General features: G+C 49.0%; 1 protein-coding gene across 38 annotated transcripts in view; it reads left to right on the top strand.

The window, feature by feature from the left end:
* LOC111850983 (ankyrin-2-like) overlaps positions 1-17,892 on the top strand; it is a 149,688-nt gene that overhangs the window by 101,218 nt on the left and 30,578 nt on the right. For 18 of the 38 annotated variants that reach the window (XM_072718722.1, XM_072718719.1, XM_072718727.1 and 15 more), the window contains 21 exons: positions 578-676; positions 787-885; positions 1,370-1,468; positions 1,617-1,715; positions 2,311-2,383; positions 2,563-2,616; positions 4,425-4,469; positions 5,407-5,548; positions 7,096-7,180; positions 7,374-7,477; positions 8,535-8,570; positions 10,470-10,694; positions 11,973-12,071; positions 13,484-13,638; positions 13,990-14,201; positions 15,023-15,227; positions 15,456-15,552; positions 15,657-15,885; positions 16,415-16,540; positions 17,004-17,126; positions 17,479-17,511. In XM_072718722.1, the coding sequence (XP_072574823.1) occupies positions 578-676; positions 787-885; positions 1,370-1,468; positions 1,617-1,715; positions 2,311-2,383; positions 2,563-2,616; positions 4,425-4,469; positions 5,407-5,548; positions 7,096-7,180; positions 7,374-7,477; positions 8,535-8,570; positions 10,470-10,694; positions 11,973-12,071; positions 13,484-13,638; positions 13,990-14,201; positions 15,023-15,227; positions 15,456-15,552; positions 15,657-15,885; positions 16,415-16,540; positions 17,004-17,126; positions 17,479-17,511 (2,439 nt within the window). The remainder of the gene's footprint in view (positions 1-577; positions 677-786; positions 886-1,369; positions 1,469-1,616; positions 1,716-2,310; positions 2,384-2,562; positions 2,617-4,424; positions 4,470-5,406; positions 5,549-7,095; positions 7,181-7,373; positions 7,478-8,534; positions 8,571-10,469; positions 10,695-11,972; positions 12,072-13,483; positions 13,639-13,989; positions 14,202-15,022; positions 15,228-15,455; positions 15,553-15,656; positions 15,886-16,414; positions 16,541-17,003; positions 17,127-17,478; positions 17,512-17,892) is intronic. The other 20 variants (XM_072718725.1, XM_072718730.1, XM_072718728.1 and 17 more) reach the window with 11 other exon arrangements.

A 17,892-nucleotide genomic window follows, 5' to 3' on the forward strand; every position in this document is an offset into this window, starting at 1 on the left:
GATCCCAGCAAGTCTTTGTTTTGCATGGGCTGACAAGTTTAAATTCTTTGGAAATCCGTTTACAATTTATGGAGTTATTTAATAGGCTAAGCTAAACATGAGCTCTTATTGGTTAACCAGTGTCACTGTAAACAAAGGTACCAGTGTACAGGAGAGTTTGCAGCTCTTGCCTTGAATGAAGCCCCCTTCATTTCACGGTGGCTTCACTTATATGTCTAGTAACAGCTCCTCTCCACACCATCATTAGACACGGACGGGTTACTCATCACCGGATGCCTGCTTAGATGTGAGGTGATCACCACTTCAAAGTGTTCCCTCGTTTCAGGGTTAGAAGCTATCTGTGAACAGCTAAAAGTGATATTTCTCAACACGCTCCTCGGGGACCCCATCCCACAGACAGTCCAAATTTTAGCTCCCGCGCAGCATCCAGCCAATCAGGGACACTGAATACCTGGCACAGCAAAAAAGGAAGCAAAAATGTGGACTGTCTGGGAGTCTCCAAGGACTGTGTTGAGAAACGCTGCTTTAAAGAGATGCAGGGTAGGTGACACCCCCCCGCTCTGCTTCCTCCTCACAGAGCGGCCTGACGTCCCTCCATCTCGCGGCTCAGGAGGATAAGGTGAACGTGGCCGAAATCCTGACAAAGCACGGGGCGAACCTGGACCAGCAGACCAAGGTGAAGGTCACATGACACTGATCTCCAATCCCAGGCATTATGTCCGCCAAGACGCATTTCGTAGGCTGCTGGGAGGTCGCCTTGATCATGACAGGCGTTTTCTCTTGCAGCTGGGATACACTCCGCTCATCGTGGCGTGTCACTATGGAAACGCCAAGATGGTGAACTTCCTGCTGCAGCAGGGAGCCAACGTCAATGGCAAGACCAAGGTAAACGTGCGCCTGGCCTCTGAACCCATGCAGGAACCGCAGAGTGACCACGGTAACAGGCTGAGGTGCAGCTGTACCTTACATTTACACGATGCTGGTCATTGTCAAATAAGGAGGTTTTATCTCACTACCCATGTAATATGTTATATATAAGAAATACATTTTCCGGGATCCTAACAGTTAGGATTTTGTATGCTTTACGACTGCTGGGTGCTGACCCTCTCTCAGGTTCATCCTGATTTCTCCGTACGTTTGGTGATCAGCTTAACACTGTCTGTTCAGAAGGCTGGTCATTTCCTTCCCTTTGTGGGTAAAATCTATTTTGGTGACCTAAACCCAGGCTGAGGGGATGATCTGAGAAAAGAGATTGGGCCGCACTGGGAGGACAGGACTGGCCTGTGAGGGGTCAACTGCTGAGGGGGGGGGGCTGTAGGGGAAGAATGTGGCACTGACATCGTGTCTCCCCCCCCCCTCGTCTCCACAGAATGGTTACACCCCCCTGCACCAGGCTGCTCAGCAAGGAAACACTCACATCATCAATGTCCTGCTTCAGCATGGAGCCCAGCCCAACACAACCACCATGGTGAGTCGCGCATGCACACATACAACCTCAGGTGTGCCCATGTACACACTACACGCGTGCCCTGTAACATACACACACGCATGTTAGACCACACACGTGTGGTGATGGTACTTCCCAGTCTGGAGCCTTATTTTCACGATCCCCGCAGAACGGCAACACGGCTCTGGCCATCGCCCGTCGCCTGGGCTACATCTCAGTGGTGGACACGCTGAAGGTCGTCACCGAGGAGACCATCACCACGACAACCGTGAGTGCAGCTGCCTAAATGACTAATGACTACAGGATCACCGCCCATCTAATGCAGACTGGTGTCCCACATGTCAAAGCCCTTCGTCGCTTCAGCACATTTTTATATATTATTGCTCTTTTAATTCTATTAGGCAAATGTTTCTTCCGGTCAGTACTCTGCTAGATGTCATTATGAGGATTAAATCAGGTGCAATTCTAGATTTTTATACAAAAGCACTTTCTTTACAATTTTATAATATATAATTTTTTGGGTAACCTCTATATTGCTATCTGTGTGTTTTAAGTTTTTTACCTGTTCAGAATGGTATTTACTTATAGTATTTTTAAAAATAATTATAAATATTTTAACATTACCTGGCTTTCACTATGAATATAGCCCTAGCTGCTTGTGTGGTATCAAAACTCAATTAACTACCTAATTAAAGCTACCTAATGTGCCGGTAACTCATAAATCTGTATGATTGGGTAAACATTAGTGGGGCTTGGAGAGAGCCTTGGCCTCAGCCTTGCCGAGAGCTTTTTCAGTGCACATGCAGTTTGGCTGACCCCTCTATGTGTGTGCGTGTGTTTGTGGTGTTTTTTTCTCTTAACAGACGGTGACAGAGAAACATAGGCTAAATGTGCCAGAGACCATGACAGAGGTGTTGGACGTATCGGACGAGGAAGGTGAGTCCAACCGTTCAGTAGGTGCGGCATTAGCTCACCAGTCCATGCCCTTGTGTATAAACCTGTGAAGTCTGAAGCAGTGCAGTTTGGGAAATGTAGTTTTCTTATAGTGATGAGCAGAGGGCCTTTCTGTTGGGGAGTGCCCCTGTTTAGTAGAACCTGTACTGCTCACTCTGCAGTGCACAGACAGTTTGATGAGGAGCCCCTCACTGATGATTCCATGGAACTGGAAGGTACCCCTGAGTCAGCCATGTTGGATTCCCTCTACTGAACTAATGGCATGAGTTCTGGTGTGAATTTACAGCTTTCTAATAGCTCGATGCTCTCTCCATTAAGGGTCAGTTTGGACCCGTGAAAAATCTGCTTCACCTGAATGATTCTAGAAGATTTCCGGCTGAGTGTGAGGGATGGGCCCTGCTATGGTGCAGCACAGTGTTATAATGCTGTTAATTTAACAGGATTACAGTTTCATTGCAAAACCCTGAATGAATGAGTGACCTTCCGGTGGCTGTTTCTGATATTTGTAATGTATCCAAAGCCTGATTGATGTCTCTTCTGGTATCGGTTCAGCGAGCACATGCTATTCGGTGGTTCTAGGCTGCTGAACAAGTAGTGTAGTAATAGTACTAGTAACCTTGAATGAATGAATGAATGAATCCACAGTAGTGGTGACCCTTTATTTCAGTCTCAGGAAACACAATGAGAGCCAGCCTTCAGTTTCAGTGGTGCCCAGTTACATAAAGCACAGAATAAAGGAGCCAGAAAACATATCATCTTCACTGTTGTTACATAAAACAGGTAGAAAAATAAACTCAAAATGTAGTGGTAATAATAATAAGCAAATCAGTTACTATAAGGCAGAACTGATCTGACAGGTAAATTAAAGTACAGTAAAGTACCCCGATGGCTGCCTCCGCTCCCGGGTCCCTAAATCACACAGGGCTGTATCCAGACCCCTTTCCGGCTCCCGCATCCCGGCGGCCATCTCCGCTCCCGGGTCCCTAAATCACACAGGGCTGTATCCAGACCCCTTTCCGGCTCCCGCATCCCGGCGGCCATCTCCGCTCCCGGGTCCCTAAATCACACAGGGCTGTATCCAGACCCCTTTCCGGCTCCCGCATCCCCACGGCTTCTGGAAGCCCAGGCTATGACCGCGATGTCAAAGGCTGAGCTGTCAGTGTGAGTAAGTGTGTGATGGTCGACTTCACTACAGGGTGGCCTTCAAAACAAACAGTGATTCACACCTCTATTTTTAAACCCAAGCTGGAGAGCTTTGGACGTGGATGTATGCATCATGTTTATCGTTGTTTATTTGGACGCCCTATGATGGGGAAAGCTGACATTCTACTTTTTTCTGCCTGCTGGAATAGGGAATTAAATTGGAACTGAAAACGACCATGGTGACCGGGCCAGAAGGAGCCGTGGTCGGTGTTCCTGTCTCCACAGGGCAGATTTATGCCGTGCGGAGGGACCACAGCAGCCTGGTGAAAGATCGGATGTTCCCCACTGTTTTGTGGGAAATAATAGACTGATGTGAAGGAAGCATGGAGAACAGTGGCCATGTTGGTTTGCCTGGGCCCTGAGTAAAATCTGATTAACCTAGTTTGTCATTTGTCATCTTCCTTCTTGGACAGATAGGGGGCCCCCTGGTGGCTGCTGGGCCCTAAGCAGGCACTTAGTGGGCCCTGGTCACATGGACCGCAGAAGGCAGGCTTAGGGCTAGAGGGGGGAGCCACGTCATGGGGTCCTTCTCCACTCAAGATGGTTGCACGCTTGTGGGCCATCTATGGAGATGCGGCTGCACATCTGATTCTCATTTCTCATGTATAAAGTACAGAATCCCCTGAGGATCGTTGGCCGTGTGTTTGCACGTTTGCAGATACTAATATGAAGATGCGATATTAGCGCTGACTGTGTTTGGCATCAGAGTGTGTTGCCCTTTGCTTTGTCACTCTGCCGGTGAGCTGTGTCAGACTGGGTGACCCTTTCAGCTTCATAGGCATAAACATCTTTTTATTTTGTTTGCTTTTCCTTATTCCAGGCAGCCAATACAATATTGACGTCAGATCCTCGCTGTTTCTCTACAGTATGTCCTCCATTCTTTGTGTTCAGTTCTGCTTCTGCACCCCCTGCTGGACTGTAGTGGCATCAGCAGCTGTAGAGCTTTCATACACGCATGTAGGCCCCTGCTCTGAGGAAGCTTGCTGTTAGGAGGGCCGTGTATGAGCAGACCTGTAGATGCTCTCTGTACTGGTTTTGTCTCTGGAAGAGGATGAGGAGTGTGCGTCCTTGAACTCCTGCTTTGCGTGTGTCTGCGTCTGTATGTATGTGTGGACAGATGCTTCTGACTCTGAAGTGGACATTCCTTCAGCTTCCAGCTGTTAACATTTACTTAATGTTGACATAACATTCTCCAATCGGGCAGCCGCCACATCCGATATTCAGGAGAACTCGTCAGGACTCAATCCACCTGTAACACAATGCCAAGGGAGAGCAGAACTGGACCACAGACATCTGTCTGCAGGGGTTCCTGAACCTCCCAGAACTGGACAAGAACCTCCATTAGATGTCATGCTTTCAAAATGCAGGTCCAGCTGCTTTGTTGTATCTCGCGGCGCCTGTTTGCTCCCTGGTCTGTGCCCAGTGTCAGAGCTGCGGGGCGGAGGGTTTGTTCGGGATGAGTTAACATCACAATCTCGACCATGACGCGCTATAGCGGTTCATCTGAATCTGACCCGGGCTGTTTGTGAGCAGAATCTGACCCGGGCTGTGTGTGCACGTGTGTGTGCATAACCTGGCCGAACTCCAGGTGGCGCTGGTCTCACTTTTGTAGTGATTTCACCCTTAAACCCACCATTGGCGGATTATCTTAGATGCACCTTCATTAGTCTGCTTGCTGCTCACGTCTCCGACCCTGTGTGAGCTTTTGCCAGTACTTTGGTAGAAATTCAGGATGAGTGTATGTATATGTGTTTCCCCCCGGGTCACATGACTTGCACCCCCCCCCATCCCCCCGCCGCCAGGTGACGACACCATGACTGGTGATGGGGGTGAGTATTTGAGGGCGGAGGACCTCAAGGAGCTGGGGGACGACTCGCTGCCGGGGCAGTACCTGGACGGCATGAACTACATGCGCTTCAACCTGGAAGCGGGGCGCTCCGATAGGTATGGTGCACCCTCATTTCGTGTCAGCTCTGTAGCGCCACCTACAGGTGGGGCCTGTTTGACCTCAACTTTGTGGCCTGTAGCAGTAAAGCCGGTGTTCTTTGTCATTTCTGCGTGGTCATCATCATATCCGGCTTGACTGCTCCGGCGGGGGAAAGTAGAGTGAAAGTCTTTGATTTGGTTTTTTATTAATTTTAATACCCAAAGCAGCACGCCTGCACATCCCAGGGGACTGGGCAGAGGAGGGGGTGTGGCTGGTGGGTGTGGTCAGGGGTGTGGCCCCAGACTGCCCTTATAGCCTGGGGAAATGATTGGGTAGTGTGACTGGCAGGTGAGGCGGAGCGCGCCTTTACAGTGTGTGCCGATTGGACTGTGGCTTTCCTTCCCCAACACTCCTCCAGGGGGCTTTTCCTGTACTTTCTTCCTCTAGAGGTCAAACAGATTCATTCAGTGCTGTGCTCATTTTAACTAACAGACCCACTTGTTCTGTTTTTCGATTTCCATCCCATGACGCATAACTAGCCGCATGCACAGGTATGTGGGATAACCCTTAGGCTTCATGCTGCTTTACTGCTGTGCTTTTTTTAATGCTATCGGCCATGTTGCTTTTGACACCTGCCGCCATATTACATCTGTACCCCGTGTATGCTTCCCCTGTCGCCATGGTGATGTGTTTAATATGGCTGTGACTGGCACTACGTGTTATAATGTGTCCAACTGTACCACTGCCTTTGCTCCAAGTCCACCTCTGCCTCCTTCCTCATACTGTACCTATGTCCCCCCTGCCCCCCCCCAAAACCCCCCTGGGGCAGGCCCTTTATAAGAGACTGCGGAGGGAACGCAGTTTGATCATAAAATGCGATATTACTTGCTGCCCTAGCTTGCAGGACTTTTTCATTTTTGACATATTCTCTCTGGGATCAGTAAAGGTTACCTAATGTAATACTGCTCTCAATAAGCACATGCGCTCCCAAGGCCCAAATGACAGAGCCCCCCTCAGGCCTTGGCTTGTGCTGCAGCCCCAGTAACCCCCCATCTAGCATCAGCCTCAGTGTTTATGGGGCCAGAGCGTTAGCGGGAGCCCATGCTGAAGCCTGGCATTGCCGTTAGCTTATGCCGCACTGTCCCACCAGAGAGTTATAACATAATACTCCTCAGTTTTAGCTTAATATCCCCTCTTTATAGCTTAATACCCCTGTTTATAGCTCAATACCCCTGTTTATAGCTTAATACCCCTGTTTATAGCTCAATACCCCTGTTTATAGCTTAATACCCCCGTTTATAGCTTAATATACCCATTTATAGCTTAATACCCCCGTTTTCAGCTAATACCCCCTGTTTATAGCTTACTACCCTGGTTTATAGCTTAATACCCCTGTTTTCAGTTTGATACTCCTCATTATTAGCTTAATACTCCTCTTTCATAGCTTAATAACCCTGGATTATACCCCTGTCCCCCATTCACTTCCACACACCCTTCTGCATTATCGCCGCCTCGTGAACGTGGTGGGTCTCGTCCCCATACCCACCTGTCTGCCGTCCTTCAGTTCCGACAGGTCGCACACCCCCAGTCAGCACGGCTACTACTCGCCGCGGCACGGCATGGTGGAGGACATGATCGGCAGCCATCAGGTAAACCCGCCCCCCCCCCCTGAAAGGCCTGCCCCTCTGGGTAGTAACGCCGTAAATGTGCACCGTGGCCGTGTGAATGCAGAGGGGAGGTGACACGCAGCTTGTATATGCACACGTGTGACAGCCTTCAGCTCAGTGCTCCGCTAACCGCTCGCCGCGCTGCGTCTCTGATCACTCTGTCTGGGCCGGCCAGATGTCCACTCTCGGCAGAGACATAGAGAAGGACGTGTACCGCCTGGGCTGGGCTGCTGACAACCTGGACAACGTGGCACTTTCCTCCAGCCCTGTCCACTCCGGGTGGGTGCCTTACGCTTGCCGGAACACGCATACACACACGCACACACATGCACACACACACGCACACACACAGGTTTGTAATCATATTTTGGTGGAGACTCTCCATTCATTTCTAAGGGGAAAACTCTAATCCCAACATGACGACTTTAACCCCTACCCAGCCCTAACCTTAAGCATACAGTAAGTAACCAAATAAAATACAAGCCTTCTGGCATTTTTACGTTTTTGATTGCAGTCACAGATTTTTGTGGGGACCTGAAAAACACCAAAAAAAAAAGTTTTTTTATCACATTTGGTCCCCAGAATGTAATATAAATATAATCCACACACACACTCTAAATAAATATTCCAGATCAGATTAGACTCCTCCCTGTCCCTATATCTCTCTCACGGACACACACAAACACACGCTCTCTCTTTCATTAATATGCACAACCCGTTTCCTCGTTCCTGTTTCACTAATGGCTGAAAGACAACAAAACAGGAAATGATGTAAATGATGTAACCCCCCCTAGCATCTCCCTGAGCCCCCCTGCTCCATTCTTGCTTATTTCCTGCTTATTTCTGAGTGATAGTCTGGGGTGTTTCATGGCAGAGTGCAGCTTAGCTGGCAGACCGCCAGACTCAGGCAGACGGTCTATTCCCAAGGCGTAAAGGCATCCTTCCGGAAAGAGCCAACGTGACCTCTGCCGGTCCTGCCGCCGACCTGGTCTTCAGTCCCTGTAGTCACGTGTGAGGAGTTTGCTCAGACTCCTGGTTGATGAGAGTCACCGTAATTTCTGCCTTTTGGGGGAGACATGTCCATCTTAGGAGCCTCTTTTTGATCTTGGGTCTCATAGCCTGTTTTTCCGGTCTTTTCCGTGACCCTGAGAGTCCCTGTCTCTCTTACCCCCTGGGGTCAGTAGGGTAGTATAGTTTCTGCACATAGTGACCACACTCTGTATACAGCCTGCACACTGACGGTCTCAGCCGGAAATACACGATGACACGCAGATCACTACCGTTCTTTCTCCGTCTCCCTCGTCTTCTCTCCTGACTCTCTTATTTCTGTTTTCAGCCGTTCCTCTCCGTGCCTTGATCATGACAACAGCAGGTGACGCACTGCACCTTGATATCACTCCCCCCCCCCCGTCCGACCGCCCCACCGCCCCTGCCCTCTGTGCTCGCTCCTGACGGAGATCCATCTCTGTGACCCTCCTCGTTGGTCATGCTTCCCGGTTCTCCCATGGTTCTCCCATTTGCTCTGGTCCAGCAGGCAGAAGAAAAAAAAATAGTGGGGCCTATTGCAGTTCCACAGATGGCCACTGGTGTGCATACAGCAGTCTAACTGAAAATGGCACGAGGTGTAATCTGCACCATACTAAGAAAAACATGAACAGAGTAGTAGATAGGTTAATGGCTGCCTATAAGCATTCTAGAAATCTTATACTTCTAATTTAATATTTATTATCTAGTTCCTTGGTTATCTAGCAACATTAGTTTATAGGTTTACTGATCTAGTATGGTGGTGCTAAATACCTCCAGCAGGGCGGCGCCCTGGTTGACCAAAATGATAATGTGGCTGTGGTTACAAGACACTAGTATATGGCCCCACAGATGGGTTTGTGTCCATAAAGTGTTGACTACTGTATACTGGGGGGGGGGCATCTCCAGTAACAGAATAACATTTGGTGGACAAAGCTGCAATGCGGGGGTCCCTGGGGAGCCCAGAAGCATGCGAAGCAGAGCTGTGTTGGATGGGTGTCTTTTTTTACTACCTCATGTCTTGCAGAGCATTAATACTAACTGGTGCTTCCTTGTCCTACTTTTACTTGTTCCGTTTTGGGTCCTGTGACAAACGGCATATCCTAAAGAACAGCATAAAAATCACGCTTCTCAACCCCTCTGTTCTCGGCCGGAATTCTTTAATGTCCCCATGGCGCCCCTGACCAATCACCAGCAAGGTAACACCCAGCAGGGAGGAGCTAAAGATACCCGCCCAGCCAATTAGCACTCTGCAGATAGCAGCTGGGTCTTCCGTGGGAGATTGGGCGTTCGCCAGGGGCATTAAAGAATCCAGTTAGCATCCCCGGCCTGCGCGTTGACTTCCATTCATCGCAGAGCATCCTGGCTGTCGTGGTGGAGTCCAGTGCAATCATACTCTTCCGGTCGCACGGGTAACAGCCACAGCTAGGGGGCGCCACTGAGTTGTGTCTTTACATTCTCTCGGGTGTCTGTGGTTGTCAAACAGCAGTATAGCCGCTGACACGGTGTGTTGTCCTGAAGCACTTGATCTGCATGTCTCAGTGCATTTCTGCCATAATACGTTGACAGCTGTGAGCTCTCTCCATCTCTCCAGCTCACCGCATGTCGTGCTTCCAGAACCCCCTCACCTCTTCCCTTCCCCCCCAGCACATGCCCCTCCTGTGCTGGTTCTCACTCATCTCTCTGCATGAAGATCTGTAAGGAACCAAGGCTTCCTGTTTTTTGCTTATATATGAGCTGCTGGAGTAACTCCAGGCACAAATATACTGCAGAACAGACGTGAGCAAAAGGAGGGTTTCCTGTTAACCTTTCATTGCTGGGTCTTTAAATGTTCTTGTGCATCTGAAGGTTACCTTTAAATCATATATATCCAGTCAATTTCAACAGCCCCGTCCAGTGGTAGTCTTATATTTACATAGGAATAATTATTATTATTATTAATTTTATTTATTTATTTATTTATTTTTAAAACAGCTTAAGCTAGTTCTGCTATTCAGAGTAATAATTAAATCCCCTTAAATCCAGTTAAGTCCAAAAACTGCTAAGTCCTTTTTTGCTATGTACTTAGCATTAAATAATGATCAGATGTATCATTTATAATGCTCAGTGTGAGTAGAGCTCAGTGTGAATTTCCACACTGCACCATGTTGTCTCCCCACTCTATTCCTGCTGAAACAGGATGCCCCTCCCCTTTCATGAGAGCTCATTTGAAACGTCTGCATCTGTCCCCGCCCCCTTTCCTCCTCAGCTTCCTGGTCAGCTTCATGGTGGACGCGAGAGGTGGAGCCATGCGGGGGTGCCGCCAGAACGGCCTGCGCATTATCATCCCTCCACGCAAGTGCAGTGCCCCCACGCGGGTCACCTGCCGCCTGGTGAAACGGCACCGGCTGGCCACCATGCCACCCATGGTGGAGGGGGAGGGCCTGGCGAGCCGGCTCATCGAGGTGGGCCCGTCTGGAGCACAGTTCCTAGGGTAAGATCTGCATCTGGTGCCTCGAGGGGGAAACATGGGAAGAGAGAGGAATTGCCGCGATAGGCCATTGAAGGTCACGTGACCAGCTTGAAGTAGGGCTTCATCATAAAAAGCAATATGCATTGCTTTGGTTTGTATCGGTGCTTGTGGAAATCTACATTAGCTGAGAAACCCTAGACGGACCAAGAGAGGTGCCTTGGAGGACTGTGATGGCGCCCCGATTCAGAGGAGTGCGTTTCAGCCTGTGTTGCTTGGGCCCGCCTCCATTTCTCGCTTGCATTCCCATCGGGTGTCATTTCCTACCATGACACCCTTATGATTTGAGAGGCCGTCTGATTGAACTGGCTGTAAATTGACAGTCCATCCAGTATGAAGTGCATGTTGAGAGCAGCTGGCGCTCACAGGGATACATCCTCCAGCCCTTTCTGTTGCTTTTATTCCCTGATACTTGCTGCCATTGTTTTAGTCTCATGTCGGTGACTGACACAATTATGAAAACAGACTAGATCTTCACAACAGAGCCGATGTTCTCATTTGCTTGCATTGACCTATTTTTTTTTTGCCTTTTAACACACAAGCATGACAATGGCAGACCTGTGTTATTGCGATTCTTCTGTAACCCTCCAGTTAATGGCAGTTCTCTTAATCTTGATGTGATATCATCAAACGTACCCCCCCCCCCTCACCAAGTAGGGCTCCCCTCAAGCCAGGCTGTGCTATTGAAACATTTATCAGGTCTCTCCTGGGCTGGATTTACCTTTTTGCTGCTTTTTCAAGGTGTCCCTACCCTTTGAGATGAAGTGAAGGACTCTTACAGCTAGCCTGAAACCAGCCTTCCTATTCTAATTAGTGTAACTGTATTTATATGCTCTGTTCTGGGTCATGTTCCTGCTACATTCTTTAGAAATAGACTCAGGGGTAGGCCTCGAGCTTACGTCAGCTGCAGGTGTGCTCACGGATCCAGCCACGTGTGTCCAGAGTTTACCTGCCCATTAATGTCAAGCTTTTTGCATTACTGGGCGAAGACGGTGTCAATGAGACCAGCGAGGCGGAATGGGGGCCGTTCCTCGATCCCGAACTGACTGCTGTAATATTTCTGAATGAGGTTCTTGTTTATGGAGGAGGAGGGGCTTGAGTCTGACTTCCTCCCCTGAACTCCCAGCATGCTCGGCACTGTAACACACCGCTTCCTGCAGGGTCAGACGCCTCGACGGAACAACTGCGCAGAACTGTACTATCTGTGCTCTCTTTCCCCACTGCTGCTATGGATTTGTTCAGTAAACTGCATCTGCCCACTGCGCCCCCCCCTCTGAACGAGGGCGAGAGTTTGGTTAGCCGAATCCTCCAGCTCGGGCCTCCCGGAACCAAATTCCTTGGGTAGGACAGACAAACGAAACAATCCATGGATGCTGGCCTCACACCCCCACCCTTTCCCGCTGTGATATTGTTGGGCTTGTGTGTGTCTTTTTGTACGTTGGTGCTTGTACCGTCTTCCTGTTTTGTTTTAAGTCACTTCCTGTTCTCCCTTCCACGGCATTCCAAACCCATAGGCACCGTCCATGACGTATGCAGCCCTGGTAATGTCTGCCTCATGTGGATTGCTGCTGTGTGTGAATTCTGCAGTGTGCGGTCTCTCATCTCATGGCTTTTATTTACGGGTTTCACTCTTATTTCCTTTTCCCCCGTGCCACTGGTGACCTTCCTTTCATCCAGCATGCCGCTCCTCACATGGACGTTCATTCCCGTTCCCGTGTGCTCTGCACATCGCACGGTCGTAAAGCCTGAGACCCACAGCTCAACGCCGAGTCAGACACCACAGTCTGTCCTTCAGCGTCACTCTTTCCAGCCTTCCACGTTCACAATTCTGCCAGGATTCTCTCACTGTATATACGTTCACTTCAAACCAGATTAAATACAGAGATTCAGTGCTAAGACTTTAAAGCATTCAGTAAATGCCTGTACTGATTAACGCTCATGGGAGTTTTGCGTACACAAAAATCTTCTGAGAAGGAAACATGATTGGTTCAGAGAGATACCCAATCAGATTATAGAGGAGGTGGGTCTAAGCAACTAGAGGAGGTGGGACCAAGACATCTGATTAGTTGGTCCCACCTCCTCTAGTTGTTATCGCTCTGAACCAATCTCTGGTTTTCTTTCTGAACCAATCATTATTCCTTCTGCCCTCAAAACATTTTTGTGTAAATAAAACTCCCACAAGCCTGATTTACACAGAAAGTTATACCCACAGAGACACAGACCCCCAAAGCTGATTTCGGGGAGGGCTGCTCCTCTTGCAGCCTTTGCTGAGTACCACAAGTTCCCAAAGGATCTAAGTAGCACCTAGTGACTACCTTCTTATGTGTCTGCTTTAAGATGTCTGAAAACTAGGCCACCACTTCCCTCCCAGCTAAAATCAAAATGTGCTTATACAGGATAGAAGAGATGATGAACAATTTAAGGGCAAAGCTGTCAAAGCTAAGGAATTGATAGCAAGTATATTTCCTCTAATTCTTAATATGCCTGTGATGTAAAGGTAGAAACTTAAGGCAAAAAAGTATTTCATTTGTACAAAACACCACACATGCATTTAACAGGGCTGGGTCTACACACCCAGACATACCTCGCCCACACACACACAATGATCAGAATATACTCAGAATATACACATTCTTTTTGCGAGGAACCCGCGTGTCAGGCCTTACCACCTGAGGTGTGACGTCAGGGCAGAGGGATAGGGGGGTATGGTGGACCAGTGCTCGACACGTGTGCTCTCATCCCGCGTGCCGCAGGCCGGTGGTCGTGGAGATCCCGCACTTCGCGGCCCTGCGGGGGAGGGAGCGGGAGCTGGTCATCCTGCGCAGTGAGACTGGGGAGAGCTGGAAGGAGCACCACTGCGAGTACACGGAGGAGGAGCTCAATGAGATACTCAACGGCACGGATGAAGGTATGTCGGGTGGGGTCTATCAGGGGGTACTCGATGGCAGGGATGGAGGTGTGCCGGGGGGGTCTGTCAGGGGGTACTCGACGGCAGGGATGGAGGTGTGTCGGGGGGGTCTGTCAGGGGGTACTCGACGGCAGGGATGGAGGAGTACCAGCTTCTGTAACTATATGTAAGAGAGAGCCTTGGTTAATTGTGGCACACTCTGGAAAGATTTTGATCAGGTACCTCAGGGGCTGTATATTAATTTTATAAAAGTAATTTTTGGTATTTATACCATTTTAAGTCAATTCTTCTTGTGTTGTCAGTGACTTAATAAAGATCCCTCTGTGTCGTTACACGTGCGCTCCCCTGCAGAGCTGGACTCCCCCGAGGAGCTGGAGAGGAAACGGCTCTGCCGCATCATCACCCGCGACTTCCCACAGTACTTTGCTGTGGTGTCCCGCATCAAGCAGGACAGCCACCTGATTGGGCCGGAGGGTGGCGTGCTGAGCAGCACCGTGGTCCCTCAGGTCCAAGCCGTCTTCCCTGAGGGCGCCCTCACCAAGAGGATTCGGGTCGGCCTGCAGGTACGGGTCGGCCTGGGTTGGGCAAGAACCATGACCGTAGGTTCTCACAGTCATTACCACCTGGATGCTCTTTGTTAATAGAATGATTTTATGTTTTATTTTGGCAACATTGTACATGGAAAAATGCCTAAAACTGTAGTTATACAGTACCAGCCTAGACACACCTACAGAAAATCTAGCAACTTGAAGCACTCCTTGAGGTTATGTAGTAAAGTATTATCTTGTGAACAAGGAAAGAGAAAGGAAAGAGTTCTGTGACAGATGTCTGGTCCCCTCAATCCCCCAACCTAAACCCTATAGAGCTGGTGTGGGATCGAAGAGTTAGAGCAAGGTAGCCAACAGAACTTGTGGAAACTCCATCAGGATTGTTGGAGAAGCATCCCAGGTGGCTACATCTGACTGGTTGAAAGAATGCAGAGAGTCTGCAATGCTGTCGTCACAGCAAAAGGGGGCTGTTTTGAAGAGTCTAAAATCTGAGAAAATGTTGAATGCTTCTCTTGGACATTGATATGTATTCACTTCATTGCCTCTATGCCTTTTACTATTTAAGGTAAATATCATAGCTACAATAGAGACAAATGTATTAAAAGTATGTGTGTCAAGACATTTGAATTGTTCTATATGTTGTCAGATTACAATATTTGCCATATTGTAGCACGATAATAGACTACCAGTAGGAATGATTGATATCTGACATTACGCTGAATTCAGAATGACGAAGTCGTGATATGATTTTGATCCTGTGCTGTTTGACCAGCGTGACCTGTGAGTGTGTGGTGGTGTAGGCCATGTGTCTCAGTCTGGTGCGCCCTGCCTTGCAGGCCCAGCCTGTAAACACAGACCTGATCAGGAAGATCATGGGGAACAAGGCCACCTTTAGCCCCATCGTCACCCTGGAGCCACGGCGACGGAAATTCCACAAGCCCATCACCATGACAATCCCTGTCCCCAAGAGCTCAGCTGACACTATGACGAACGGCTTCGGAGGGGACACGCCCACTCTGCGACTACTCTGCAGCATCACAGGTGCGTGGAACCTGCCCTCACCAAGGTCCTCCTCTCCTCCAGGAGAGCAGTCTGACCTGGAAAATACTTAAAGAAGCACGAGTGATTTGTCGTTATGTACGAGTCAGACTTTCACCAGGTTTGCCTGCTGATATCGGACAGCGAATGTGATTTCTTTCATTGTGGGCGGGGCCTTATGTTATGTGACCTCTGACCTCTAAACGACTGTTCCACTTTGGTCACTTCAAGGTGGGACGACACCAGCACAGTGGGAGGACATAACTGGAACCACGCCCCTTACCTTCGTCAATGAATGTGTCTCCTTTACCACGAACGTGTCAGCTAGGTATATGTACATATTATATAACGGAAGAGAGCTGATTTATATGACATGGTGCTTTTTCTGCTGATTTGGTTTTGTTCGTCTGACTCATCTGCCGTCTTCCTCAGGTTCTGGCTGATAGACTGCAGACAGATCCAGGAGTCTGTGACCTTCTGCACTCAGGTGTACAGGGAGATCATATGCGTCCCCTACATGGCCAAGTTTGTCATCTTCGCCAAGACACACGACCCCATCGAGGCTCGCCTCCGCTGCTTCTGCATGACGGATGACAAGATGGACAAGACCCTCGAGCAGCAGGAGAACTTCACAGAGGTGGCCCGCAGCCGAGATGTGGAGGTGAGATGGGGGAGGGGGATTTGACGGGGACAGGGTAGCTGAGGACAGTCAGGGGAATTAGGCAATTGGGGACAGTCAGTTGGGAGGGGCTACAGGGTTCAGGTTTGCCAACCGTCACTCATCAGACTCTGATGCTTGCGCAAGAAATCTTACGGCAAATCTGTATTATTCCATTATAATCCTAAAATTAGCTACATCAAAAGTGTTGGGGTAGTTTGCAAACCCTATAGACTATTTAAAAGGTAATAAAATTGTTAAATACATATAAATGTGCATGCACGTCAGTGCAGAATTGTCTTGAATTGAAAATCTAACGCCAGCAAGCTGACTAAAATTGACAACCCTGAGGGTGCTGGGCTGTGTGGAGAAGCCCAGGATGGGGGTTAGTGTGGGGGTGGGGTTTGCCGGATGATGGGAGACAGGACCTTAGCCGTCAGGTAAGTGGTGCAAGGCCATTAGACCCTTTTCTGGCATGCTGTATCTCAGACACTTTGAAGAGAGGAGTCTAAGAGGAGACATGCTTCCACAGGTACTAGAGGGAAAGCCCATCTATGCAGACTGCTTCGGGAACCTGGTCCCGCTGACTAAGAGCGGCCAGCACCACCTCTTCAGCTTCTTTGCCTTCAAGGAGAACCGGCTTGCTCTCTTCATTAAGGTGAGTCTGCCTCTGACCTCCCAATTAAAAGGTCATTGTTCGGAGTGCTTCTCTCAGTAGAATGGTCACACTTCCGTTGGGCCCTTGAGGAAGGCCGTTATCCTTCTGAAATGCTCCTGGATGGGCAAATGCCCTGACCCTGCCCTAAGACCCCAAACTTTTCTGTGTGTGTCTCAGAGGAGCGCATGATAAGACATGCAAAATAGAGAATCATTTCGTCATTAAGTAACATTCAGCCATGGAAATTAACATAGTAGCTAAACCTCTGGACTAAGAATTTCCTTCATGGTTCAGGAGAGTCACCATCACTGCAGCTTGGAGTTGAGTTCTGTCAGTAGGTGTGTCCTCCTATTCTTCATAAATGTCATCAATATAAAGCTCTGGTAGAGTCCTTCAATCTCGGTAGCCAACAACACAGAGAATAAATAGAATCGATATATTCGCTTGTTGAATTATGTTGCAGGTTCGAGACAACACGCAGGAGCCGTGCGGTCGCTTGTCCTTCATGAAGGAACCCAGGTCGTACAGGAGCACAGTTCACAGTGCCATATGCAACCTGAACATCACGCTACCCGTGTACAACAAGGTACAGCTGTGTGAGCCGGGTGGGGGCTGGCCCTTCCCAACCACCATCACCCTCTTTGCCTCTCTTATTGAGGACTGTCATCCTCTTCCTTGGTGATTTTTCTTCCATGGTTTTGCTTTGAATTTTAACATCTATTTGGTGTTCGTACTACTGCTGGCAGTGAGCGCGACATAAAACGCAGGCCATGAAGTTCATTTACAAAGTGCCAAACACCTCGCTTTTACAGCTGTAATATCTCTTCAGTCCCTCCCCCTGCACCTTATTGGTTGCCCCATTGCTATTCTGTTGCCATGGTAACCTTGCTTCGCCTACTCTTTCTTTCCTCTCTCAAACTACCCCTTGCTTCCCAAAGGAATCAGATTCAGACCAGGACCCAGAAGAAGAGGTAACCCTTTGCCCCTCTAACCTGCACCCACACTCACCGCTCCTCTTTAATAGAAATGCCACTGTGCAGCTGGTCTGCACTCGCCAGGGGTAACAGCCACTCACTGCTTCAGGACAAATGGTGTGCACCATCACCATGGCAACGCTCAGAAGTTTCGGACTCCAAACTGCAGCTGAATGCTTTCCTCTAATTAGATAATTACATAAGAATTTGGGGTCTCAGTGCCGTTTATAAGTGCGGATTTGTTCTTACTGTTTAAACGTCTTATTTAAATCATCCCCAGTGCAGTCAGGGAAGCATCGATGACATCAGGCTTAAAGACCTTTTTAATGGGGTTGTGTAAGAACATGCGTACTTATGGAGGCAGGTGGATTCTTTACC

Source organism: Paramormyrops kingsleyae, chromosome 12 (genome assembly GCF_048594095.1).
Source record: "Paramormyrops kingsleyae isolate MSU_618 chromosome 12, PKINGS_0.4, whole genome shotgun sequence".
Taxonomy (NCBI): domain Eukaryota; kingdom Metazoa; phylum Chordata; class Actinopteri; order Osteoglossiformes; family Mormyridae; genus Paramormyrops; species Paramormyrops kingsleyae.